Here is a 27,519-nt window from a genome sequence, read left to right as displayed (position 1 = left end):
TTGTTTTCGGTAATAAAACCCTTCACGGTATTCACATCATGCCGTCCAATCTCTGCAGGTGCTGAAGAGAAAATTTTGGAAGAGTTTAAAGAAACGCACAATGCAGAGTCTCCAGATTTTCAGCTCCAGGCAATGATCCAGGCTGCTGGCAAGCTGGTGCTGATTGACAAGCTGCTGCCAAAGCTGAAGGCTGGTGGCCACAGGGTGCTTATCTTCTCCCAGATGGTGCGCTGCTTGGACATCCTGGAAGACTATCTCATTCAGAGACGGTGAGACCACTGCACAGAACAACAGAGAGAAAGGCCAGGACTCTCCTGGGTCACCTCGAAATGACATTTGCAGTAGAGGTGGTGGATGGAAACAGTGTATCACCTCGCCTTTTACAATTACATAAGGGCATCTTCTGTGATGACTACAGGGAGGCCATTATATACTTGTTTTTTGTTTTTTTTTGTTGTTGTTGTTTTTTTTTTTTTTTTGAGACAGGATTTTTGTGTAGCCTTGGCTGTCCTGGAACTCACTCTGTAGACAAGGCTGGCCTCAAACTTAGAGATCCGTCTGTCTCTGCCTCCCTAGTGCTGGAATTAAAGGCATGTACCATGTGTAGGAGGTTTCTGTTTGTTGTTTTACAACACATACTTTAGTGGGCAATTTTCCCCTCATTGCATTCAACTTGGATAAAAAAGCTTACTTAAAATTCAAACTGTATTTTTAGAATTTAGCTATTTTCTTAAGAGGAAGTAAAATAAAAATCTCTTTGATTGTTCAGGCAATGGTATGGAAAAACAACTGTCATCTAAAATTATTTGTTAACTCCTTCTATTTTATGAGTGTCCATTCCACAATGGATACTTAATTAAAAACAAAAAGGAAAGGAAAAACGGTAGCTGTTTTTCAGACCTTGCTACTGTATTTCCAGGTATCCATACGAAAGGATCGATGGCCGAGTCAGAGGCAACCTCCGCCAGGCAGCCATCGACAGGTTCTCCAAACCTGATTCTGATAGGTTTGTTTTCCTCCTGTGCACACGGGCAGGAGGTCTAGGCATTAATCTCACTGCTGCTGATACCTGCATCATCTTTGACTCGGACTGGAATCCCCAGAACGACCTCCAGGTAAGCGGGGACAGGCTGCCCCAGCGCCTCTTCCCACTCTCCTGTGACAAAGACTCATCAGTCACACCTGGGAACTAGTGTCGCTGTTCAGCTGGTGTCTCCTGCCTAGTGTTCAGCCCAGCAGTGTAGGAGAGGAAGCTGCTGAGCGTCTTAACCCCTTATAAACTGCACCTTTATCTATGGGGATGCGCCGTTTTAGAACTGGCCAGAGCTGAGTGCTTCTTAAGTAGCTGTGTTGGTCACGTTTGGCTGCCATTACAAAACGAAATGACTGGGCAGCTTAAACAATTCCCACGCCTTTCTCAAGGGTCTGGAGCTGGAAGGGTGAGGTCTGGGTGCCAGCAAAATCAGGTTTTTGGTGAGAAACTCTGCACAGACAGCCATTTTCCTCTAAGCACACTCAGCTTCCCTCCTGCCTCTTCTTCTAGGAGGCTAATCCCATTCATTAGGGCACCACCCCATGACCTAATTACCCCTTAAGTCCCCCCCTCTAAATCCCCACTTCTAAATCACATTGAGATTGGCTTTCCAGCATACAAATTTAGGGAGGACACCACTCTATATTTTGATACAACAGCCATTGATTTTCTTCTTCCTCCAGGCTCAGGCTCGATGCCACAGAATAGGGCAGAGCAAGTCTGTCAAAATCTACAGGCTGATAACGAGAAACTCCTACGAAAGGGAAATGTTTGACAAGGCTAGTTTGAAGCTGGGCCTGGACAAAGCTGTGCTGCAGTCTATGAGTGGAAGAGAAAATGCCACCAACGGGGTAAGACGCCACTGCCCGGGCCGTGTGTTCATGCCGGCCAATGGCCACAGCCATCTGATTGTAAGAAATTATTTGGCATCTGGATTTTGTTGTTCTGGGTCTCACTGTGTAGCTCTGGCTGGCCTGGAATTCACAGCGATCCATGTGTCTCCGCCTCCCAATTTCTGGGATTAAAGGCGTACGTCACTCACGATCTCCTGTCTGTTTTCCACCTCAAAACTGAAGCGTATTTCATCGCGTTTTCCTTTGTTGTTAGTAAATCGTAAGACATTTAGTTTCTGTTTTAGTTCTACATTCCTTTGAATACTTAAACTCTCTCTGAAACAGGTTCAACAGCTTTCCAAGAAGGAGATAGAAGACCTTCTACGAAAGGGAGCTTATGGTGCACTTATGGACGAGGAAGACGAAGGGTCGAAGTTCTGTGAAGAGGACATTGACCAGATTCTCCTTCGTCGAACCCACACTATCACCATTGAGTCTGAAGGAAAAGGGTCCACGTTTGCTAAGGTTCGGATCCGCCTAAGGGGCCAGGCCTCTAGAGAAGCGTGCTAAAACTCATGAGGAGTTCTTATGAGGGGACCGCAGGACATAAGCAGAACCGTGGCTTTTCGTTACAAATTATAGGCCAGTTAATTCCCTGGCAACTCCAACACACAAGTCATGCTTTTGTTGTTGTTTGTTTGTTTGTTTTTGAGACAGGGTTTCTCTGTGTAGCCCTGGCTGTCCTGGAACTCTCTCTAGTTCAGACTGGCTTCGAACTCACAGAGATCTACCTGCTTCTGCCTCCCAGGTGCTGGGATTAAAGGCTTACACTACTACTGCCCGGCTTACTTGGAATTTTTTTTTTTAACGTTTTCATGGTAGCTTTTGCTTGAGCACATTTTCACTTGTTCTTAGCATATGCCAGGAAGGGACACCTTGGAGAGTGATGTTAGCTGTCTGCCCCCTCTACAGATTAAAAACCTAAGCATCACATATGCACCTGTATCTTTTAAGGAACTGACAGACTGGGTTTGCTTGTTTTTCTTTTCCATGAATTAGAAAAGTTTGAATTAGCATGGAAATAATGGATTTATTCCTGGCCTTTTCTTCATACACCTGTCATTGTGCGGTGTGGCCCTTTCCCTCACTGCTGTTCATACTCTTCACACGCCTCGCTGGACCCCTTCCACCCTTCTTCCGTCTTCGTGTCCCATTATTCTTTCTACCCTCTTGCTTAAATTCTCTTCCTGTCATTTCATGACACTTGTGCACGTGCGTGTGCGCACAGGCATGAACACAGACATACACAATCTGGGTTCATATGTGAGAGAGACTACGTGTCTGTCTGCGCCTGCCTTATTTTGCTTAACATAATGGTTTCCAGCTCCATCCACCTTCTTTCAATGCTATGATTTCGTCTCTCTTCACTGCTAAATAAAATTCCATTGTGTGTAGCTAGAGTCTTTTATCAGTTTAGATGTTGTTGGGCATCCAGGCTGGTTCCATTTCCTGGCTATTGGGAAGCGTGGGTCCACAAGTGTCTCTGTGGTGTTGACTTACAGTCCTTCCTTCAGGAGTACACTCAGTGGCGGAGCTGTGTTTATTTCCTAGTTCCCTTTCCAGCGTGTTGAGGAATCCACAGTGGCTCTATGAGTTTGCACTCACGATGGCTCCGGGTTCTCTTTCACTCCATCCTGGACAGCGTTCCTTGTTCGTTTGCTTGGTGCTAAGTTTATTTCCTTTTCCCTGGTGGCTGAAATTGATGAATCCCAGTTTGTCTCCTAGAGCCACTGTTCCCTTTCGCCTGCCCACACCTGTGTGTTAAGAGTTGTGTTTCCCACGTTCTCACCAACACCCTTTATAACCCGTTTATGTGGTGTGCGGGGGTGTTCAGCTCCTCTGTCTCTCCAGCTTGCAGCGCTTCTTCTCTGGGCTCTGCCCTCACATCTTTCATTCTTTCTCCTGCAGGACTTTTCCCCGTCCTCACATGCATTTCAGTTCAGTCTGTGCAAGATTAGCATGTGTGCGAGCATGCGCATGTTTGCACACATGTGCATGCAGATGGTTCATCTGAGTGGCGTGCAGATGCCAGGGCTGGATATGGTGGTTCACCCTGGCTTTTTCCCTTTTGGTGTTTCACATCTGCTGGTCTCTACCTCTGTTCACTTTACCTTTTGCAAATGTCCTTTGAGGAAGTCTCGGTTTCTTCATATTTGTCATTATTTGTTGTGTAATCTGCGAGAGCGGTGTGCTCTGATCTCTACCCTGGAGAGTGTTGCTGTAACTTCTGCACCAGGTGGTTCTAGGCATGGTCGTAGCCATCTTGAGTTTACCCCTCTTTTTAAATAGTCCCTGCTTCCCTCAGGATAGAGGTCGGACTGCCCACACCACATGCATCTGCCCTCACTGACTTGTCCATGGCTACTTTTCCTTAAGACCCTTTCTCCTCGTTCCTCTCCTCTGGGCCTTTGCACGTGACCTGCCATGAGCATTTCTGCAACCTTTCTTCTTCTTTTAGAAGTGCTTTACAATACAGTTCAGGCAATTTCTTCTAGAGAAATGGATGTTTTATTTATTTATTTATTTTTTTAAAATCTGCTCCGAGCAGTACCTTGTTGGAGCCAAGTTGAAGGCCTTCCTCCATTGCTGTACTTTCCCATACCTAGAGCAGGTGTGGAACATATCCAGAGGAGTCTCCCATCCACTGTACTGTTTACAGAAGAGGATGAACACGTGCATATTCGGTGGAAACAGGCTGCCTTGCGCCCTGCCTCTGAGGAACACATCTCAGAGTAATGCATGTTTTCCTCCTTCTAGGCCAGCTTTGTTGTATCTGGAAATAGGACAGATATTTCTTTGGATGACCCAAATTTCTGGCAGAAGTGGGCTAAGAAGGCTGAACTGGACATCGATGCCTTAAATGGGAGGGTGAGTGAGAAGCCCCCACCCCCAGACCGCTGCCTCATAGGACCCAAAGGCTGGGCTGCAATCTCACTGCGTCTGCTCCTTTGTTAGAACAACCTGGTCATAGACACTCCACGAATAAGGAAGCAGACCCGGCTGTACAGTGCCGTGAAGGAGGATGAGCTGATGGAGTTCTCTGACCTGGAAAGTGATTCCGAAGAAAAGCCTTGCGCCAAGCCACGGCGCCCTCAGGACAAGTCCCAGGGCTATGCCAGGAGCGAGTGTTTCCGGGTGGAGAAGAACCTGCTGGTCTACGGGTAAGGCTGACTCACTGCGTGATATCACCCTTTCCAACAGCTGGAACTCTCAGCTGTCATAGGAAAGCCATATCTGCGTGAATCCGCGTGGCTTCTCTTAGTGTAGGAAAGCCATATTTACATGGATCCGCGTGGCTCCTCTTAGCCTAGGAAAGCCATATCTGCGTGGATCTGTGTGGCTCCTCTTAGTGTAGCCAGGCAAATGCTTCCACATTAACTTTCTGCAGTCTGTAGCTCATTTGGTCAACATGACCCGGGTTCCAGTCCTCTTGGTGTGGAGAGAGAAGTCTCTGGAGAGAGAATGTTAGCAGTGTGAGCTAGCATCTTGTGAATTATGGCAACTCCAGTTTACTTGTAGATTATTAAAAACTAAGAATGATGTAAAATTGCAAAATCTTGTGACACTGTACCGCCACATAAATTTTATGGCCACAGTTATCTTTTATTAGTTTTCTGCTCTAAAGTCTCATCAAAGGCAGAGACCTCACTCGGGGACTTTCCTCTGGCTCATCTGAAACCTAAGAGGCCATCTGAACTTGAAGCATCTGTGGGCTCCTTTTGCTAAAGGCTCACTCCCAAGCCCTCATGACCCACATCAGCTTCATGTCTCTTACAGCTTGGCACCCGCACAGTACTCTGAATGACAGGAACTCAGTAAATCCTGAATCAGTAGACACGCGTTTACTCTCAGATTGACTCCCCTAAAATAGAAACACCCGCCGAAGTGTCTTTCCGCCGATTCGATGCTGTCCTGCCTGTGGGCATGTCTCCCAGCGGGTCAGTGCTCATGCAGATCAGGGGGAGGCCCATGTCTGAGGCCTGCAAGGTTGTCTGCCGTGTGGATGCTGTCTCATGGGTAGTCCGAGCTCCGTTCAGGAACTTTGCTTCCACTCACACCCTATTGCTCATGCCCTTCTTGTTTCTGCCTGTGCACAGGCTGTTCTGCCTAGGGGCCCCGGGGGCTCCATCCCCAGATTTAACCAGCCTGCCTCCCTTGCAGCTCTCCTCACAGCTGCCTGCTTAGCGCTCTGGCCTGCTGTCTCGTCCCGCCAGTGTCTGTCTTGATGGAATCCCAGTCAGCATTTCTCTGAGGACAGCAGCTCTTCCAGTGTCTCCTCGGTGCACGAGGCAGTAGCACAGAGGCACAGCGCTACACAGATGTTAGTGTGGGATACACCAATGCCAGCTGAGGCCTATCCTCTACCTCAGCAACTTGGCACTAATCTGTGCCCACTGGTCAGCTCTCCTGCCTCTGTGTAGAACAGACACTCCCCTAGCCTCAGCCCTTTGCTCCCTGAACCTGCTTCCTTGTTTCAGCCTGGTGATCATAGTTGGAATTTTGTTGGGAGCATTAGGACTGGAACATACTAATAACGCCTAGTTCTAAGAAGGATGCTCAGGGCGTTTCGTCTGTCCGTCAGGTCCCCTCCTCTTCCCACTCTTACTGCTGGGGATTAAATAACCACTGCGTGCTGGGCACTGGGCTAGGATCGTCTCAGGCACCAGGACCGCCACTGTGCGCAAGGCAGATACAGCCCGAGGCGGAAGGCGAGCAAGCAGAAATGGCAGTATGCTAAGATGATGTGACAGAGACCACAGAAGCTCAGCCGTAGGACATAGCGTAGGTACCATGCTCCTGCTTCTCTGCTGGGAGGAGTCGCAGAGAGACTCTGTCCCTGGTGAGCATCAGTCAAGCACCAGATACGAGGAAGGGAAGGAGAAGCAAGTGCAAGGCCTGGAGCTAAGTGGTGGCCTTGGGAACGGGTCTGAGGAAGGTCAAGACAGTCAGGAAGATCGGCGGCTTGGGGAGAGGCAGGCCCTGGCAGAGGGTGGTTTCTCTCTGTTCCCAAAGCGCTACTCTCTGTTATTGCAGAGGGCATTGGAGAGGCTCCGCCCTGAGGAGGCACAGCTCAGCAGACTCTGCGTCCTACACCTGTTTTTTTGTGTAGCAAGTATTTCCAAGACAAAACAGTGTGGCTGCTGTATGTGATGGTGCGCCATGTGTGTTTGTCCCGTGGCTCAGTCCTTCCACCTGCCTTTTCTCTGTGAGATGGAAGTGACCACTCCCTGTTGAAAGGGAGCCACGGAGCTTCTAACTTTCCACTCGCTGGTGTGGCATCTGTTTGTGGTGGGTTGTAGCTTTGATTTCTAGTACGCATCCTACTTCAAGCCATCTTTCAGTTTAAACGGTTGGTCACCGTAAGAACATATATATCAGAGTTGAAGGAAGCACAGTATGATAATTTCCAGTTCCTCAGATTGCCTGCGTTTCCTAAAAATGACAGCCATAGCCACCAGCAGCCTAGGAAAGCCATTAGCCACATGGGTGTCTCAGTGGCCACACAATGTGTGGTTTCCGCTCTAAGGAGGTGTTTTATGCCCGTACCTGCATTTCTTTCCTGTCGTCAGAGGTTACTGATGCCTGTGTGGGGTCGAGGATTTCCCAGTACGGGGGCGTGGCTGTCAAGGTGAGGTCACTACAACCAGACTCTATCTGCATGCTGCCTCTTTGCTTTCCAGCTGGGGCCGCTGGACAGACATCTTGTCCCATGGACGGTACAAACGTCAGCTCACTGAGCAAGACGTAGAAACCATCTGCAGAGCCATCCTGGTGTACTGTCTCAATCACTACCGCGGGGACGAGAACATCAAGAGCTTTATCTGGGACCTGATCACTCCGACAGCCGACGGCCAAACTCGAGCCCTGCTCAATCATTCCGGTAGGTTGGTCTTGTGTTCTTTGTGTTTCTGGGTCACAAAAGGCTACCAGAAACACCATCATTTGGTGATGGGTGGCAGCGTAGACCATTTTCCCACTTGCCCCTTACAGTATCCACCCCTGACACGATACTGCCCAATGCCAAGGGCTCCATGACTCTGACCCTGGTCCTTCTAGGTCTGTCGGCCCCTGTGCCAAGGGGCCGGAAGGGGAAGAAGGTAAAGGCCCAGAGTACGCAGCCGGTAGTGCAGGATGCGGACTGGCTGGCGAGCTGCAACCCAGACGCCCTGTTCCAGGAGGACAGCTACAAGAAACACCTGAAGCACCACTGCAACAAGTAGGTACCAGGCAGAGGCAGGCAAGCATGCCGAGTGCATGTGGAGAGGAAGCGCATACATGCGCCACTTGCGCCCCTTTGTGAGTGAGCAGTGGGTGGTGTCCATGGTGCCTGGTACTCATCACCAGCACCTAAGTCAGACACCGCATCATCAATCCCCACAGGCACTCCGTACCCTCTTAAGCAATAGCCCCTCCTCCCTGCCTCCGGAGCCCGGCAGCCGCTGTCTTAGTCACTCGTCCATTCTAGGCTAGCTGCTTTGAGGGTGGTGATCATCCAGTCTTTTTTCCCCTGTACCTGGCAGTGCCATGTGTTGTAGTGATTGAGATCCATCCATGTTGTCGGTCACTTCGGGATCCTTTCGACAGATGAATACTATGTATATGTCACACTCTGTTTATCCTTTATCCACGGATGGACATTTGCATTGTTTCTGCATTTACCTGCCATAAGCGGTGTTGCCATGGGATCGCACAGTAGTTTGGGGCTAATATGTAGACAGACAGTTGCGGTTCATCTCCTGTGACTCCACCCTGTCACTGACTGGGGAATTTACATAGTGCTTTTACTTTACTTATATCACTCCTGCTGTGTGGACCCAGATGGCTCAAACTCACAGAGTTCCTCCTGCCTCAGCCCCCTGAGTAGCTACTGCTGGCACCCACATCTCTTCTTGGCAGATCTTCTGTTTTGTCCCCACTTAACAAAGAGGCAGGTCTCCAGCCGGGAGTAACTTTTACCTAAGGGTTCTCAGTTTAGAGCAGAGTGGGATTTGGTGACACTCTTCACCGAGGAGCTCTCGAAAGGTCCCCAGTGGTCTTTCAGAGCCTTTGGTGTCTCTGACACTTGTTCCTGCCGTAGCGCGGTGTTTCTTGCTAAAATCATCATACCTCTCCAAAAATGCCTATGACTTTGGGTTATCTCCCTTCTGAGTTCTGGATTCAAACAGGAAGTTAAATGGTTCCCTGTGAGATAATGGCTCCTTTTCCGAGACGCCAGTTGACTGTGGTGATGTTTGATTTCTTTTCTCCTTCAGTAACAGTCTTCCATGGGGAGCCCTCCCCAGTTAGCACATGTGATGAAGTTGGGGTTCTTCATATCTTTCACTCAGTGCCAGAAGAACGCTGTTGACACGGTCTAGCTTTCCCCTGGAGGGGAGAGAGTGTCCTATTGTCCTTTGCCTATAGGCCATGCCAAGTCTTGTCAACATTGAGGATGTATTGGTGGGAAGTAGAAAATCAGACCCAGTTGAAGGGCATCCTAGGAAAATAACTGACTTGCAGATTGGGGGAGCAGACAGGTGACAGAGCCGAGGGGACTAGTTATGAAGTCCTGTGTGCAGTCCTGGGCCTCGGGCTGTGCTCACCAGCAGGACGTGTGAAAACATGTGGGCAAAGCCGGAGGTTTGTTAGCCTCCGTGTCTGTCCGTCACAGAATGACCTCCTTGAGCTTGGGGGCTGTGTCTAGCCATCCCTTTTCCTCCTGCTTTCCTTCTGGAGCAAGAAGGAGATGCTCACATCAGTTCATAGGATGCTCCACACTACTAACCCCAAAGTGGAAGTCTGTGTTTCCTACTAAAAGGAAAAATAAGTGTTAGGCTCCCTGCTGCGAGCCAAGCGAAGAGTCAAGCCACAGGTAGAGGGGGTTTCCGATGGAACTACCCTTCCGATCATCCAGTGTGGGAAGACACGCCTGGAGACTCTTTAACCAAAGGGAAGCGCTGCTAACCATGGCGTTGCTTTTTTCTTATTGGTTCAGTATGGCGAAGTCAGTATTTGATGTTACACATTGACAAGAGAAAGAAAGTAGAATTGCTTATCCTGGCATACAGTTGGATATATGCAACTTTGCAGCCCATCCCAAACCGGTGCTGGCTGCGAGTAGACTCTGGGTAGGTGGTCACAGCATGTCTACTGATGCCTGGTCAGGAGTAATCTATTGCAGTAAAACCGCCCCTTCCTCCTTGTCATTTTGATGCTGTAGAGGCAAGTCCCCACATCTTGGGAGAACCAGTTCTGAGAGCTTGAGCTCGAGGTGCCTCTGTGACCTTGGGTTTAGAGCTCGTCCTCCATTACCGACAGTGTTTACATCCGTGGTGTGGAAATGAGAACTTGCCCACTTCATCACAGGGTGATTACGAAGGCCGAATGAGCCAGTGTGTAAACGAGAAACGGTGGTTATGGGGTGTTATGCAAATGTGTGACAGGCTTATTCAGCCAGGGAAATTACACTGGAAGAAAATACCTTCACCCAGAGGGTCGTCTTCAGGTGTCAACCCTACATGCGCGTGAGGGCTGTCTAGTTGAGGACTGAGTTTCGAGTAGTGAGCTGGCCTATGAGATACGCCAGGTGAGTGTTAGTTAAAAACAAAAAAATCATGTTGTAGCCATGAAACACAAGCGAAATGGAAAACCTGGTGCCCTGACAATGTCAAGGGTTTTTAATGCCGATTCATTAAAAATGAGTATCAATGAGTTAGGTACATTTGAATCTGGTAGTGTTTATTATTTTTAAACCGCAGCTTGGGTCCCCAGATAATATGAGTGAGAAGTAGTAGAAATGTTTAATATTCCCCGAGTAGGGCAAGGACCCACCTGCTGCCCACCCCCTCGCCATCTTCCTTCCTCGGAAGCAAAGTTGTGTAATCTGAAAAACCTGACATTCCATATTGAGGGTTTATTGTAAGGTAGTAAAACCAGATTTTATATCTCGTTTATTCCTGCAACTTCTGATGTGCTTCCAAAAATGGTATTAAGGCAGCAGCTGAGGAAATTTTATGAGATAATGAAGCAGAACAGTTACTGAAAGCCATCTGCTCGCTTGTTTACAAACTTGCTTCAATACTTGAGAGGCAGTGGTAGGGTACGTGTCTAAACTCCACAAGCTGCACTAGGTAAGACAAAATGAAGTGCGCCCGGGCCGGGCCGAGCCCGCTCCCTCTCTGTGCAGCGTGAGCGGTTGCCAGGCAGGCCTGTTGGAAGCCAGCAGAAAGCACCACACAGAGGTGATTATGTGCCACCATCTGTCACGCTTCAAGCCTACCATACAGCATGGCTAATCAGCCTTGGCAGGATGATGGATGAACAGCAGCAGCTGCCAAGAGCCACTGTTGGCAAACAGCACTGAAGTTAAGAACTTTTTCCCCCCTCTGTCTTCCTCTCCAGGGTCCTGCTGCGTGTCCGCATGCTGTACTACCTAAGACAAGAAGTGATAGGCGACCAGGCAGATAAGATCCTCGAGGGTGCTGACTCTAGGTTGGTGCGACTGCTCCTTTGCTCCGGGCCCTCCACAAGCTCACCCAGGAGGATGGGAAACTCCGTGGCTTGTGTTTAGAACCCTCACAGCCTCGGGAACCCACCTCTCTCTTTTGTGTCTCTAATGCAAGTGTCTGTCCCCCGGGCTTGGGGCGTGATGGGAACACAGGGACGTTTGTGTGTGCCTGCGTGTGAGAGGGGGAGACATGGGGACCGCTGGTCTGAGGTGGGAAACCGCACGATGAGGCTCACTGCGGGCCACTGACCCCTTTGGTTTCACCTTTGCCAATTCTTCCCCGCCATGTGAGACGGTTACTGTGAAAGAGAGGGCACACGAGGGTGTCTTCACCACCACACGGGACTAGGATTCATTTCCAGGGCTCAGGTTTAGAACGTGCTTGAACGCTTGTCTCTCCAGTGAAGCAGACGTGTGGATCCCTGAGCCTTTCCATGCGGAAGTTCCTGCAGATTGGTGGGATAAGGAAGCAGACAAATCCCTGCTGATCGGAGTGTTCAAACATGGTAAGGGGTGTTTCTGTTTGAATGCATCTTGACTGTGCAGCTTCATCCTTACTTAGAACTCTTTGCGCACTCTTTTCCAAAGTCATCATATTAATGAGGATCGTTCCAAAGGACTCTTGGCGTCCTCCATTCTTCTGCACTAAAAAACCTAATATGAACTGTAAATATCAGATGCTGTTTTTGAATGTTTGTTGAGCATTTGAGAAGAAAACATTTCTTTCTTGGCTGTAAACAGAAACCATATTTGTTTTAGTAATAGCCAAGTTGTACCACCGCTTTCCCGAAACTTTGCTTCCAGAACGGCTTCCCCTCGCTAACTCCGCCAGCCAGTGTCAGAGTGGACGTGGGCTTAACCTCTGCTATTAATCTGTACAAGTGCCTCCTGGGCTTTGTTCCAAGCAATATCTCACAAATGTCAGTGCCGAGGACTCACCGCTCCCCCGAGTGGGATGCAGCCTTGTTAACTTTGAAAGGCTGGGGATGCAGAACTGGCATGATATATACAGTGAGCGGTTCCTGATTATAATCCCAATTCTCCCGAGGTCGTGGAGGTATTCTCAGCAGCCCAGCCTGACTAAAGGGGAGAATGATGGCTTATAAAACCTTTCATGATTACAGTTTGGCTTGCGGCTCTACAGCAGTTAGGAGCGGTGTGTTGTCGTACACATCCTAATTGAATTGTGCCGTTCTGCCCGTGTTCTCCAGCCGTGTTCTCCGAGCTCGGCCTCAGAATCATTTTCCCGCAGCGCACTGTTGGGATCTGCCATTTTCCATCTAGTCAACTTGGGCAGTCAAAAAGCAAATTGCAGTTTGAAAGCCATGAAGGGAGCAGGGTCCTCTTACTGACATGCATCATCCCAAACCTAATAAGACAGGTTCGCTGGCCTTACATATATGGGGGTTTTTCAGCCAGCCATGTGAGCTCCTGCAGGACCAGACGCAGTCGTGGGGGTGGGGAGTAGACCTGGAGAACCCCTGCCGAGGTCATGAAGAAACGTTATGAAGCCTTTTAAATGTCAAGCAAAATTAGATGTTGGGGGAAAATAGGGTCAGAAATCTTCTGGCATCCTGCAGTTACCCTGATCCCTTTTCTGTTTGTATTTGTGGTCATTCTCATAGCTTCTCCAAAGTGTAAGTTGGTCCACAAAGGCTTCCCTAGAATGAGCATTCTCTAGGACACTCTGCTACACGGTCTGCTTAGCTCAACATCGATGATGGTCTGTGTTTCTGGGAAATGAATGGCTGTGTTATGGCAGGGCTGTGATTTTTGACAGTGACAGGGTCTTGCTTTGTTTCTATGTGTGTCCTCTGTGGGCTGGTGGGCACGGTCCAGGCTATGAGAAGTACAATTCCATGCGAGCTGACCCTGCACTGTGCTTCCTGGAACGAGTTGGTATGCCTGACGCCAAGGCCATCGCTGCCGAGCAAAGAGGGACAGACATGCTAGCAGATGGCGGTGACGGGTAAGAAGGACATTCTAAAATTTTAATAAACTTTATGTCAGTATCACATCTATTGGCAGGGTTAGTTCTTTTGATTCAATATGCGCTCAACTTGAAGCCTACTGGTAGATCCTATCCATATAGTGTAATAATGGTTTTAAACAAAGTAATAGCTATAACACTTAAAAGCAATATTGGGTCTTAAAAGTAGTTATTAGGTTGATTGATACTTTTCCCTCTCACCTCCTTACTCACTGATGTGATTTAAACAATTGTTTTTTTTTTTTAATTTTTCACAGTGGAGAATTTGATAGAGAAGATGAAGATCCAGAATATAAGCCAACCAGAGTGCCATTCAAAGACGAAATAGATGTAAGACCTTGAGTGTATTGACTTTTCTGTGCCGGTAACACGTGATATGCCCAGATAGGACTTTGCTAAACTTCAAAGATAATGGCCTTTGATTAAGAGAGAAAATAAAATCAAACCCCCGTTGAAAATATCTCTGTTTCTTCCATTGCTTTCAAGGAGTTTGCAAATTCTCCCCCAGAGGATAAGGAGGAGTCCCTGGAAATGCACAGCACAGGTGAGGCCCCCAGACAGCTGTAGGGCAGGGAAAGCGAGCTGGGCGGTGGAGCAGCAGGCTCGTATGCCATGCCTGATGATTGTATCTTCCCGGGTGATCTTCCGCGTGGACCCTTCCCTTGGGAATCATTTTGATCCTTATTTGTGGCTTCACTACATTAAATTTCATGGATAGAACTTTTTAATTAAGATAATTGGCCTGCTTATAGTCCTTGTTTAGTGGAAAAACTTAAAGTCTTTAAAACATTTGAATTATTGAGAGAAGGGCATTTGTTTTCATTTGAAGTATTTGTGTGGACTGTTGACTTTCTACCCAGTGTAAAATGATTAGACAATAATTACATGCTTGTTATGTTCGAGATTACCGTTATAAGTACATTTATAGGAGAGACTGGTTTTCTTTGTTTAAGACTGATAAACTTTTGCCCTCGAAGGAGTTAAAAGTTAATAGTTCACAAATTCTTCATAACCGTTACTGTTTATGTTTTAAAACCTGAGGGTGCCAGGTTGGCCTGTCCCACCCTGCCCTCAGAAGGCAAAGGAGTCGTCTGTTGCTGTTGGGAAGTTGTCTGTGTTGTGAGAATGCAGTACACATTTCAAACTCTTTCTCTCACTTCCCCAGGCAAGCACAGCGAGAGCAACGCTGAGTTAGGTCAACTCTACTGGCCTAACACGTCAACCCTGACTACACGCCTGCGCCGGCTCATTACTGCCTATCAGCGCAGCTATAAAAGGCAACAAATGAGGCAGGAGGCCCTAATGAAGACAGACCGGCGGAGACGGAGGCCTCGGGAGGAAGTGCGAGCTCTGGAGGCGGAAAGGGAAGCTATTATATCTGAGAAGAGGCAAAAGTGAGTCCTGCACCTCCCCTGCGGTGCAGCCCCACCCCCAGCCCTGGTGCCTACCCTTCTCTACTCAGCCCACGAGAAGCAGTGATCACACCAGACAGTGGCACCAAAGAAAGGTCTCATCCCTGGAAGGTGTCTGTCCCTCAACCCTAAATAAGTCCCGGGAACATCCTCGGGGGGGGGGGGGCAGAGAAAAAAAAAAAGAGTGTCCTATATGCCCACCTCCTCACGCATGGTGTGAGCCAAGTCTCCTTTCCCACAGGTGGACGAGAAGAGAAGAAGCTGATTTTTACCGTGTGGTGTCCACTTTTGGGGTTGTTTTCGACCCTGTGAAGCAGCAGTTTGACTGGAACCAGTTCCGCGCCTTTGCCAGGCTGGACAAAAAATCTGATGAGAGCTTTGAGAAGTACTTCAGCTGTTTTGTGGCCATGTGCAGGCGGGTGTGTCGGATGCCCTCCAAGCCCGAGGACGGTAGGTACATGAATGAGGAGCCACACTGTGCACTAGGTGGTCAGGGCCATGCAAGCAGGCTCAGGTGTTCCCCGGGGCCCGCCCAGGTAACCAGCATGCTTCATGTTACAGAGCCACCCGACCTGGCCTCCCTCATCGAGCCCATCACTGAGGAACGAGCATCGAGGACCCTGTACCGCATTGAGCTGCTGCGCAAGATCCGAGAGCAAGTCCTCCACCACCCACAGCTGAGTGACAGGCTGAAGCTCTGCCAGCCCAGCCTGGACCTGCCTGAGTGGTGGGAATGTGGACGGCATGACAGGGACCTGCTGGTGGGCGCTGCTAAGCACGGGGTCAGCCGGACCGACTACCACATCCTCAACGACCCTGAGTTGTCCTTCCTCGATGCACACAAAAGCTTTGCTCAGAACCGTGGGGCCGGGACCGTCTCTTCCTTGAACGCTGTGGCCGTGGGCTTTGGCCAGACTCCTCAAGGCGTTTCCTCGGCTCATGCTCACGAAGAGAAGGTAACTGAGCAGGCCGAGGTCAAGGCAGAGGAAGCTGAACACTCACCGGCTAGAGAGAGGTCGGGTGGGAAAGAGGAGGAAGAAGAAGCTGGTGGTGGGGCCAAGGAGAGCAAGCAGGATTGCGAGACTGAGGGCAACCCACTGAAGAGCGAACTCAAAGGGGTAGAGGGCAGTGCAGAGTCCGGGTCCAAGTCCGTCTCGGAGAAAGGCTCAGAAGAGGATGAGGAAGAGAAGCTGGAGGATGACGACAAGTCAGAGGAGTCTTCGCAGCCCGAAGGTAATGCCTGGCTCCCGATCCCACTGGGGTTTACGGTGGAGCACAGTCTTGCTGTGAAATCCAGGATCTCACTCTGTAGCTCTGGCTGGCCTAAGACTCACAGAGATCCACCTGCTTCTGCCTCCAGGGGACTGGGGTTAAAGACGTAAAGGCGTGCACCACCATGCCAGTGCTTCAGGCGCTTTATTGTTTAAAAGTCATGGGTGGCAAGGCGTAGTGGCCTGCACTTTTGTTTGGCCTTTGGAGGTGGAGTCCCCATACTGAGATCCAGAAGTACGCAAGGTGCCTGTGCTCTTCTGTGAAGGAATAGTCCCACTTATGGTTTGCATGTGTTTGTCCTGGAACTTTACACCTGCAAACCCATTTCTAAGCGCTCACTCAGAGCGGCTGTGCACAAATCAGTCAGTTCTGGTCTATAGGTTAACTTCACGGGTGGGTGTGCTAAGAATCCTGTGTAGTGGTAAGTTCAGACAAATGAGTGTGAGGGAAGAGCAAATATTAATTATTTCAAAATCAATGACAATTGGTCAAGTCCACATTTTCCATGTTACAGACTACTGTAACAGCAGGAAGCAGGAACAGGGCACCGTGATGGACCTCGCTGTCGCCGTGGCCTTGTCCCGTGTCACAGCCCTTGGGTTAGAAGCATGGTTAGCCTTCAACGCCTATACCATTTACTTGGTGCAGTGGCGTAGGCTCATAATTTTAGCACTTGGAAGTAGGGAAATGGGAGGCTCACAAGTTCAAGCCCAGCCTCAGCTGTATAGTGAGTCTGAGGACTTCTTGGGCTACATGAGACCCCGTGTCTGTGACCACAAAGAAAAGATTTCCGTAGCTTCTTCACCGACAAGCTAGGAGCACCGTCTACACTAATGGGCTATTGGTAAGCCTTAGACAACACAGATGTGAAAAGCACCCCATGCCTTTCTGGATGTGTAGTAGGCACTCAATAAAATGGGACTGGGCGGTGTTCCTGTTTTCAACCCTGTCCTTTCTAAGCGTGGGCTTCAGCGCGTTCTGGCCGCCAGTGCATCACATAACTCATTTCTCAGCAGGAGCTGTCTCCAGAGGGAAGAATTTTGATGAAGAAAGCAATGCTTCCATGAGCACTGCGAGGGACGAGACCCGAGATGGATTCTACATGGAAGACGGAGACCCTTCTGTGGCTCAGCTCCTTCACGAACGAACCTTTGCTTTTTCGTTCTGGCCCAAGGTTGGCAGTGTTTTGTTACTCTGATTGTTTTGTTGGCTGAACAAAAGAGCAGAAAGAAAATCTGTGTAGCTTAATTTTTTTCAAGTAATTTGAGGTAAACATTGTCGAGCATACAGAATTTCCCTTTATTTCAAAGAATGGCTGGGGAGAACCGAAATGAAGAAGCGTTTGGAGTATTCCTGTGATAAGATGAAAAAGCTTGTGTTGTAGAATAGAAACCATTGATCCTCACGGTTCCTTGGAGCTGGCTCTTCAGTCTGTCGTGTTGTCTCATAGAAGCTATGTTTTTTTAATAGATTTGAGAAAACAAAAAGTACGCAGCCTTGAAATCATGCTCTTTACTTTTTAAAGATTAAGTAAAGCCTTTTGATTTGAAATAATGTGTTTGAAAACCCACCATGTTCTTAAGTCCGGAGAAGGGGTGGCAGTGGACCCCTTTGCTCCCAATCATTGTAAACTCATCCCAGATGTAGATATAATTCAAGGCAAAGGAAAATTGGTCTTTGGTCAGGAAACGTAATTCTCTAAAATGCTCTCTGTGCCATTTGGGTCTGTGTTTCTCAGGGCAGGAAGTGTCATCATAGGTGCCGTGGCAGGGGCTGTCTAGTTTAGGCAGTACTGCATTCACACTGTAGGCCTGAGGTCATCATCCCAGCTAGTCTTCATTGGTGTTAATGTGGCTTAAGGAGGTGACATTTTTGTCTGAAGGGTGTGCTGTCAAGATTTTTTTCCCTTCAGTTCTCTGTCCTCTTAGTTCCTGGTTATAATTTCCCACCTCGAGTCTAGAGGGGAGTTTCTCAGCTCAGTGAAAGGTTTATAGTCACAGGCACTATTAATCTGTGGAAACTTGGTCTAAGGAGCTGTAATTAGAAAATTCTAATGTGCACGCTTCAATGAAATTCGGAGCGATAATAGGTAGGGAATCCAGATTGACATTCATTAGGTGTTCCTAGGTTGGTGCCCACTTCATAATGCTGAACTTTATTAATAGTGACGCTAATGATGTCCCCCTTCCTGGGACACACTGCACTCTGGCCTGTGGATCTGAAGGGCCTGACCACTAAAATGCTAAAGGAGAGGCTCCATTGTCACCCGCTGAGGTTCTTGAAGCCTGAGTGAGTCGCGATTTGAGGGTGTTTTGAAGGTGCTGTTTACTCGCTGTGCTGCCTGTTCCGTGGCGTTCAGTGTGCGGAGCTGGAAATGCTCCCTTTTCTTCCTCAGCACCGTCAGAGCAGCCTACCAGAAGCACGCTGCTCTGATGGGTTTGCTGGTTTGCTGCTTCTCCGGCTTCTTTATTCCCAGTGATTGGCCTTTAAGCGTTCTCTGCTCTTCCGTATCTCGGTGGGTGAATTTACCCAGGAATTTTTACTAGGTCTTTGTTACGAATGCCCTGCACCTCTTTCCCCCTCCAGGACAGAGTAATGATAAACCGATTAGACAACATCTGTGAAGCCGTACTCAAAGGCAAATGGCCAGTCAACCGGCGCCAGATGTTTGACTTCCAGGGCCTCGTCCCTGGTTACACACCCTCCACCATGGACAGTCCCTTGCAGAAGAGGAGTTTGGCCGAGCTCTCCATGGTCAGCCAGGCCAGCATCAGCGGGAGTGAGGACATCACCACGTCTCCTCAGTTGTCCAAGGTAGGCCACCACAGTTTTCTTTCGTGTTGGGGGACTCTGTGGGTTTTAACTGATTTGGGGAGCCCGTGCCCACGAACACGACTTGGTTTTGTGTATCTGTGTAACTGTGTTGCTCGTATTGGCAGGCTCTTAAGTAGCTGGAGTCCCAGACACTCATCACCGCATTCTACTGATTGGCCAGACTTGAAAATGAAGTGATGACTGTTTCCATATCTGTGGCCACCAGTGTAGAATGTTCAGTTCTCCAGTGGTCTCAGTTTTTCTAGTGCCAGCCCCTATCGCAGATGAAGGTTCGGCTTACTACACCTCTGTTCTGTTGCTATCTTTCCATAGGATGACGCCCTTAACCTGTCCGTCCCTCGCCAGCGGCGGCGGCGAAGGAGGAAAGTCGAAATAGAGGCCGAAAGAGCTGCCAAGAGGCGAAATCTTATGGAGATGGTTGCCCAGCTTCGAGAGTCTCAGGTGGTCTCAGAAAACGGACAAGAAAAAGTTGTGGACTTATCAAAGGCCTCAAGGGAGGCAACAAGTTCTACCTCAAAGTTTTCATCTCTTACTTCGAAGTTTATCTTGCCTACCGCGTCTACGCCAGTGTCCGATGCCTTTAAGACCCAGATGGAACTGCTGCAGGCCGGCCTTTCGCGCACCCCCACCAGGCATCTGCTCAATGGCTCCCTAATGGATGGAGAGCCTCCCATGAAGAGGAGGCGGGGCAGGAGGAAAAACGTGGAGGGCCTCGACCTGTTCTTCACGAGCCACAAACGGACAGCGTTCAGTGCAGTAAGTTGGGCGTTGTCCCCCGCTATGTCTACCCCTCTCCACAGCCAGCCCTGGGCTGCTGCCCCCACCTCTCTCAGCAACATCACACCGGAGCTGGCTTCTTCCACCAGGGAATCAGAACTACAGTGGACTGAGCTGTGGTTGATCCTGGTGCCGATCACTCAGCCAGAGCCAAGGGCAGCAGAGGAGTGATTCTTCCCGAGGTTCTGACATAGAGCTGCTCTAGAAAGATTAGCATCAAACAGAAACACGTTTTTCTGAGCACACACTTGTTATCTCTGAATTCCTGAGGAGGCAAAGTTTCTGCTCTCAGGAACACTGATGCTGGGGCTGACTTCCGCTAGACCAGCATAAGCGCTTAGTGCCAGGCCGTCACGTGCCCAGCTAGTGGCTCGGAGTGCTCTCTCACTCCCTGTAACTGTGGTCTTAGAAGTCTGAGACACATCATTGCTAGTGGGAGGACAGGTCAGTGGATTTTTAATTAGGATATAAAAGGCAGTTTAATAAATCCTCCTCTCCAAACTGCCTCAACTACATCACCCCAAAATGGGACCTCTGACTCTGATAGCAAGGATTTCACCCTGAAGAACTCCATTACACGTGCTGCATGAAGGACTGAGGGCTTTACATCCTGAGCTATTGATTTGAAAGTAATCAATAAAGCCACGTTGGGCTGAGGCACCGTGAGCCTTTCCATGGGCAGTGGGGCAGTTTTTTTTTTTTTTTTTTTTTTAAAGCTATGATTTGAAATTAAGGGATCCTGTTTTTTTCTGGCTTGGCTTTCTTCCTCCATCTCTACCATTGCACCACCACCCCCTTTTGTAAATCAGCATCTCACTGTATCCCAGGCTGGCCTCACACAGAGATTGCCTGCTTCTGCCGCTCTGAGTGCTGGGATTAAAGGCCTGCGCCACAATGCCCAGCCCTGGTTACTTGAGCCTGGAGAGAGGCTTGATGATTTTGATGGAGGAAAAGGCAGGTGGGAAAGGACAACACAGCGGTCATTGGCATTTTAACCCCATCGTGGGGTGTAAACGGAAGTGTCCATACACACGGGTTCAGAGTTAGCTTCAACGCCAGCTCATATCTGAGAGACCTCTTTTGTTGTATTTTGTTTTGTTTATTAGAGACGGGTTTTTCTGTTGAGCCCTGGCTGTCCTGGAACCTGCTCTATAGAATAGGCTGACCTCGAGCTCAGAGATCTGCCTGCCTCTGCCGTCCCAGTATTAGCATTAACGATGTGTGCCACCACTACCCATCAGGAACTCTTAGTAGATGTTAGAAATGTATTTTTAAGGGCTTTTTTAACGGTTGGGTTCTGTAAATCAGGTTTGCTTATGAATAAGATACAGGGAGAAGGCAGGGCTAGCATAGATGTGGAGATTGCAGTGTAAAGCGTGCTGAACACAGGTTCATGTCCATACTTCAGCTCCCACTGCTGTCGTGGAAGAAGACGTTCTTCCCGTGGCATCGCCAGTGCCGGCTGGTTCTGTGATTTGAAGAGTAAGGCACTGAGTGATGTGGCAGGCATTCCTAGAAAAGTCAGTATTGGAATAAGATAGCAGAAATGGGCACCAACAAAGCACGCTAACATTTCACAGTTGACTTCACATGAAGGGTCCACAGTTAAATCATAGCTGCAGAGCAGGGAAATTGACTCTGTGGGTAAAGGCACTTCCCATCCAAGTCTGCTGGCATCGTTGTGATCCTGGAACAGACCTGCATAAAGGTGGAAGGAGAGAAGCCATTTCTCAAAGCTGTCCTTTGACTTCCACATACATTAGCATACATGCGTGTGCACATTCGCACTCATACACACTAATCATGCGTGCACAGGTAGAGTCAATGCAAAAAGTTAAAAACATAGTTATATTAGAAATATTGCGTAAAGCCAGGTAGTGGTGGTGCACACTTTTAATCCCAGCACTCAGGAGACAGAGGCAGGAAGATCTCTGTGAGTTCCAAGCCAGCCTGGTCTACAGAGCCAGTTCCAGGATAGCCAAGGACAGCTAAGGCTACCCAAATAAAATCCTGTCTTGGAACACCACCACCCCAAAAAATTGCATAAAACTGTTTAAGGCTATGTGGTAACCTAGCCACATAGGTTACCACACATACATGAAATGTATTAATGTTTAGATTTGAATCCCAGCCCCAGAATGTCTGATAATGTATATACAAATATTCAAAAATACAAATTTCAACCCGTCGTGGTTTTAGGTGTTTTGGGTAAGGGGTTCCAACTTCAATGATGTGTCATAGTTATGTGTGTATGCTGGGTGGGACCAAGACATGCTCCCAATGCTCCAAAGAGGGGTTAGGGTGCAAGAAAGAGGTTGGGGAACCCATAAGGAAATTTTCCTGGAGGTAGTTGTGTGTCATTAAGTTTTGAAGCTCTTGTTGGAGCAGAAGAAGTACCGGGGCAAGAGAGCATTTCTTGTGTCTGACTTGAAACATGGAAGTTTTGCCGGTGGATACAAACGAGGAGGTTATGAAGATGTAGACACCTTCATGGGGTGTCCTGAAGGCATCGCGGAGCTAGTTAGCGAAGTAGCCTAGCTATGGGAGTGGCCAAGTAATAGCTTTTGGATCAGGCAGAGATTACTCATTTTAGAAAGCCTAGTATGGTCTAGCAGCCTGGAGGTTAGACCAAAGAGAGTTGGAACCTAGAATAAGGAAAGTTGTAATAATACAGAGGGAAGGGGAGCCCTGGGGATGGAGAAATGAGTGTTTGGATGTTGGAAAGACAGCATTTAAGGACCAATGGCAGAATGGGGGTGGAATGTTATTTCCGGTGCTTCCACACCTGCCTAACACAGAATGGTGCTCTCCCAACCAAGTTAATTCAGTTATTTATAAACTGGTGCCCGTTGGAGTTGTATCCAAGGATCCCTGTGAGCCTGCCTTTCACATACCTCTAGCTCAGGCTGCCGCATAGCACGCTGGTGTTGTCCTAATGGCTTGTTTGGCCCTTTAGACCTTGAATTTTCTACAGAAGTACTATTCCTACCTCGTGAGGAATCTAAAAGTGTCATCTTGTAATTTGAAGGTCATCCTAAAACTGACATTGTTTCAGATAGCTGCTCCCTTTTCAATGAGAGATCTCTTTGGCTGGGAAGGTATTTTTTTTTCTTGCAGTAGAACATTCTCAGAATCTCATCATGCAACAATTCAGATCTCTGCTCTCCACTTCCTGCAGGAGGATGCTGAGGTGACCAAAGCTTTTGAAGAAGATATAGAGACCCCACCAATACGAAACATTCCTTCTCCTGGACAGCTGGACCCTGACACACGGATCCCTGTGATAAACCTTGAAGACGGGACAAGGCTGATGGGAGAAGACGCTCCTAAAAACAAGGACTTGGTTGACTGGCTCAAGATGCATCCTACTTACACTGTCGATATGCCCAGTTATGTACCAGTAAGTACTGCACAGTCTGCTTGGTTGGCTGGTTTGGTTTTCATTTTTCCAAAACAGGGTTTCTCTGCGTAGCCCTGGTTCTCTTGGAACTCACTCCGTAGACCAGACTGGCTCCAAACTGAGAGATCCACCTGCTTCTGCCTCTCAGGTGCTGGAATTAAAGTCTGAGGTTTGTGAAGCCTCGCCGGGTCTGCCTAACTACTTCTCATCTGAGGGAGCTTTGACAGCTAAGCTCACCCTGCATCTTTCGTTTGAATGTCTCCAGGTTCACATGTGTCCCGGTTTTCTGCTGTAACTTGTACAGTCCTGGAAACCTGTTCTAGGCGTTTGCAGGAAGGGGCCAGTACTAAATCTAGCCTTATTAAATACACCCAAATGCATCCTTTTCTCTTGCAGAAGAATGCAGATGCGCTGTTTTCCTCGTTTCAGAAACCGAAACAGAAACGACATAGATGTCGGAATCCTAATAAATTGGATATAAACACTTTGACCGGGGAGGAGAGGGTCCCAGTTGTTAACAAACGGAATGGGAAGAAGGTAAATTTCGGACCAAGACTGTCATTTCTTCCAGAACCTGTGTGTGTTTGGAAGGGGGGAGATGAGGGAGCGGGGAGCGAGGCTTCTGTGGTGTTCAGATGTTCACCAAATTCGTCTTCCCAGATGGGTGGAGCCATGGCCCCTCCAATGAAGGACCTTCCCAGATGGCTGGAGGAGAACCCTGAGTTTGCAGTCGCTCCAGACTGGACTGATATAGTCAAGCAATCTGTAAGTACTACGGATCTACTTAAAACTGTCTGCCTGTTTATTTCCCCATTGGCTATTAATTATTAAGTTGTAACTTAATGTTAGCTTGAAAGAATTGTCGTATTACATCATTTCGCACACTGTTTTGTACAGTCAGTGCATAATATTTTACACACACACACACACACACACACACACACACACACACACACACACACGCACACAGCCTTGATCGGAAATGAACTGTTTTGTCAGCTCTGGTTTAAGCATGCCCACTCCCGGCCCTGGAGGTGGACGTGTTCCAGGTGAGCCTAGTTAACATCATCTGGGCGATGGGATGTGTACTGGTTGGGAGCAGGAAGATTATTAGCTCTGTTTTAAAATACACAGCGATTCTGCATAAATGTTTATCATCATCCGTTTCTTTTCAAGACAAATTAATAGCATGCGTGTTGGTTTTGTTTGTTGAATAATGCAGTTAAAACTGACTCTTGCTGTAGCCTTCTATCTGTTGTGTTGTAATGACCCGTTACACCTCCCTGGTCTGCTGTGGTTGGGTCCTTGTACTTGTGATTCCCGCCTTGGTACCCCTGACTACTGCTGACTTTGTCTCCATCCCTAATATCTGGATAAAATATATGGAAGTAGGACTATGGAACTTGACATTGGCTTTCTCTGAGTATGTTCCAGTCACCCAGGGTGGAATAGGCATCAGGGTCTGTTCTTTCCTGCTGCACAGCTACTGCATGCTTGGCTACCTCATGTTGTTTCTTCACCCACTGAAAGACCTCTGGGATTGCCGCGTTCGTGAACTCATTAGTAAAGCTGCCGTAAGCATTTACACGCAGGTTTCGGTGTAACCTCTCATTTTTCTGGGGTACTTACTAACATGTGAGTCTAATTTCCCACGCAGGTTTCGGTGTAACCTCTCATTTTTCTGGGGTACTTACTAACATGTGAGTCTAATTTCCCACATTGTTACACGTTTAGTTTTATTCTCATCTGCATTTGATGTCTCCAATACACACAATGTATGGAATATCTTAGAGTCTATGCAACTCTTTCACGACAATATTTTATCATATTTGTTCCGTATAAAACCTTTTCAAATTGACAGATACTTAGTTGGCAGTGAATTGACAAATGGAAAGTTATTTGTGCTTGAGGCACGGGATGCACACGGACACACCAGGAACTGATTACGCCAGTCAATCAGCCATTATCTGGTGTTTTGATTCTTTAATTATGGTTGCAACTACCTTGGCATTTGCTTCAGTTTTGGAATAGTAGCCTTGAACTTTTTTTTCCCCTGCAACTCAGCAAGTGAAAACAATAGTAAAAGCCAGAACCTGAGCTTTCCCACATTAAGCCTTTACGATGGAAACAGTTGCTTGCCTATTTAGAATGGTGGGGTGAAGCTCATCACAAAGGCCCTCCTTGACAGTAGGTACCCTTCACCAGTCTTCACAGCTGTTGTCTGCCCTTCCCTGTCCTCCAGGGTTTTGTCCCCGAGTCCATGTTTGACCGTCTTCTCACTGGACCTGTGGTGCGGGGAGAAGGAGCCAGCCGGAGAGGACGGAGGCCCAAAAGCGAGATCGCCCGGGCGGCGGCTGCGGCCGCTGCTGTGGCCTCTACTTCAGGGATCAACCCTCTGTTAGTGAACAGCCTGTTTGCTGGGATGGACCTGACGAGCCTGCAGAATCTCCAGAACCTCCAGTCCCTCCAGCTGGCAGGGCTCATGGGCTTCCCTCCAGGACTGGCCACAGCTGCCACGGCCGGAGGCGACGCGAAGAACCCCGCTGCCGTGCTCCCCCTGATGCTGCCAGGCATGGCAGGCCTGCCCAACGTGTTCGGCCTGGGCGGGCTGCTGAACAACCCTCTCTCAGCTGCTACTGGAAACACCACTACTGCTCCGCAAGGAGAGCCCGAGGACGGCACCTCCAAGGCGGAAGAGAAAGGAACCGAGCACATAGACGAGAACCGAGACTCGGAGAAAAGCACAGACGCCGCCGCCGTTACGGCTGCCGACTCGGCAAACGGATCTGTTGGTGCTGCTACTGCCCCGGCTGCATTGCCCTCCAACCCGCTGGCCTTCAACCCTTTCCTCCTGTCCACCATGGCCCCAGGCCTCTTCTACCCATCCATGTTTCTACCTCCAGGACTGGGGGGATTGACACTGCCCGGCTTCCCGGCGCTGGCGGGACTGCAGAACGCCGCCGCCGCCGTGGGTACCAGTGAAGAAAAGGCTGCTGAGAAGGCCGAGGGAGGCCCCTGTAAAGAAGGAGAGACCCTGGAAGGCAGCGATGCCGAGGAGAACCTGGACAAGACTGCGGAGTCCTCCATCTTGGAAGACGAGGTTGCACAGGGTGAAGAGCTGGACTCCCTCGAAGGCGGGGATGAGATAGACCACAGCAGAAATGACGAGTAGCAGCAGCAGCTCCTCCGAAAGTGTTGAAAACTGTCGACAGGTGGTAGTCCTACTGTTTACACTCACAGTTAATGTTCATACCTAGTTTTATAAGCTGTTCTGTAACATAGTGTAGCAAAACAAAAAAAAAAAAGAAAGAAAAGAAGTCCAAGTCACATTATGCAGGTGTGTCCGAAGGTATCTTGGTCATTAAGTATTGTGCAGTGCATTATTTATTATCCCTAGGGAAGATGAAATCTGAGAGGCGATCATGTCTTTTTAAGGAAACTTACATAATGCTCTGCTTTTTGGGGGTACCGCTGGTATTATAATAAAGAGCAATTTGTAACAGAGCGGCACTAGCGGAAGGAGGTGCTGCTCAAAGGAAGTATGAAGTTATATATTTAATTTTTTTAATTTTAATTCTTTTGCTGTGAAGGTCAAGATGAAATTTACCATACATATCATAACTTGCTCATTCGTGTCCCTTTCTGACTGTATGGGGTTCCCACATCGCATACACACACATCCATACACTCTGACAATCTCCACGTTAGTGTGAACGCCTCTACCCCGAGGCGCAGCAATAATAAGGCAGCTGTTGAATGTGAAGGGTCCCTTTGGAAAATTAACCTACTGGGAGGGTTCTTGCCAGACAACTGCAGTTTCATTGGCTTGTGGTCTTGTGATGCACTGGTATAAACAAAATAAATAGAAGAATAAATAAAAGAGTGAGAGAAGTGAGAATCAGGTACCTTTTTTTTTTTTTTAAATTAAAGGACTTTGTTACTTTAGCCACAAAGCTAAAACAGCATTACCTCAGCTCTGAACTAGCCTTGAAGTTTACAGACAGGACTTTGTAAATGTTTTTCTTTGTTGTGATGTCCTTTTATTTTTTTTCTCTGAAAACTGCTATCATGTAAGATAAAATGTAAATTGCTGCCAACTGTAGTAACGATGCTTTTAATAAAAGTGACCCATGATATGCAGAGATGGAGTTACAGATGCAGTGTGTAGGGTGTGTGTGTGTGTGTGTGTGTGTGTGTGTGTGTGTGTGTGTTCACAATAGATGCAGGGACAGCATTCTGACTTTCGTACCATTGCCATATCCTCTTATGCTAGACGAGCTGTTAGTAACATACTAACCGTCCTCGAGACTAGATGGGAAGGAAAACCTTGAAATTGCCTTTATGTAATTCCACACCAGATATCTCAGCAGACGCACACACAGAAACCTCCTCTTGCTCCCCTGAAAGGACGTCTGAGAGT

General features: G+C 48.3%; 1 protein-coding gene across 7 annotated transcripts in view; it reads left to right on the top strand.

Moving 5' to 3' along the window:
* The window catches only part of Chd7 (chromodomain helicase DNA binding protein 7), a 175,355-nt gene extending 148,116 nt beyond the window's left edge, over positions 1 to 27,239 (top strand). For 5 of the 7 annotated variants that reach the window (XM_050165184.1, XM_050165194.1, XM_050165230.1 and 2 more), the window contains 23 exons: positions 59 to 269; positions 920 to 1,115; positions 1,717 to 1,884; positions 2,212 to 2,391; positions 4,684 to 4,794; positions 4,882 to 5,087; positions 7,608 to 7,807; positions 7,984 to 8,143; positions 11,308 to 11,397; positions 11,816 to 11,919; positions 13,253 to 13,382; positions 13,661 to 13,733; positions 13,890 to 13,947; positions 14,569 to 14,797; positions 15,057 to 15,265; positions 15,377 to 16,048; positions 17,101 to 17,261; positions 18,674 to 18,901; positions 19,235 to 19,678; positions 22,878 to 23,099; positions 23,496 to 23,636; positions 23,760 to 23,864; positions 25,342 to 27,239. In XM_050165184.1, the coding sequence (XP_050021141.1) occupies positions 59 to 269; positions 920 to 1,115; positions 1,717 to 1,884; positions 2,212 to 2,391; positions 4,684 to 4,794; positions 4,882 to 5,087; positions 7,608 to 7,807; positions 7,984 to 8,143; positions 11,308 to 11,397; positions 11,816 to 11,919; positions 13,253 to 13,382; positions 13,661 to 13,733; positions 13,890 to 13,947; positions 14,569 to 14,797; positions 15,057 to 15,265; positions 15,377 to 16,048; positions 17,101 to 17,261; positions 18,674 to 18,901; positions 19,235 to 19,678; positions 22,878 to 23,099; positions 23,496 to 23,636; positions 23,760 to 23,864; positions 25,342 to 26,271 (5,228 nt within the window). In that variant the 3' untranslated portion in view covers positions 26,272 to 27,239. The remainder of the gene's footprint in view (positions 1 to 58; positions 270 to 919; positions 1,116 to 1,716; positions 1,885 to 2,211; positions 2,392 to 4,683; positions 4,795 to 4,881; positions 5,088 to 7,607; positions 7,808 to 7,983; positions 8,144 to 11,307; positions 11,398 to 11,815; positions 11,920 to 13,252; positions 13,383 to 13,660; positions 13,734 to 13,889; positions 13,948 to 14,568; positions 14,798 to 15,056; positions 15,266 to 15,376; positions 16,049 to 17,100; positions 17,262 to 18,673; positions 18,902 to 19,234; positions 19,679 to 22,877; positions 23,100 to 23,495; positions 23,637 to 23,759; positions 23,865 to 25,341) is intronic. The other 2 variants (XM_050165210.1, XM_050165219.1) reach the window with 2 other exon arrangements.
* Positions 27,240 to 27,519: the final 280 nt, after the last annotated feature.

The sequence above is a fragment of the Alexandromys fortis genome, unplaced genomic scaffold, assembly GCF_014885135.2.
Source record: "Alexandromys fortis isolate MF-2015 unplaced genomic scaffold, M_Fortis_MF-2015_v1.1 scaffold_18, whole genome shotgun sequence".
NCBI classification, from domain to species: domain Eukaryota; kingdom Metazoa; phylum Chordata; class Mammalia; order Rodentia; family Cricetidae; genus Alexandromys; species Alexandromys fortis.
Note: the sequence above shows the minus strand (reverse complement) of the source record. Positions and strands in the feature narration are given on the sequence as shown.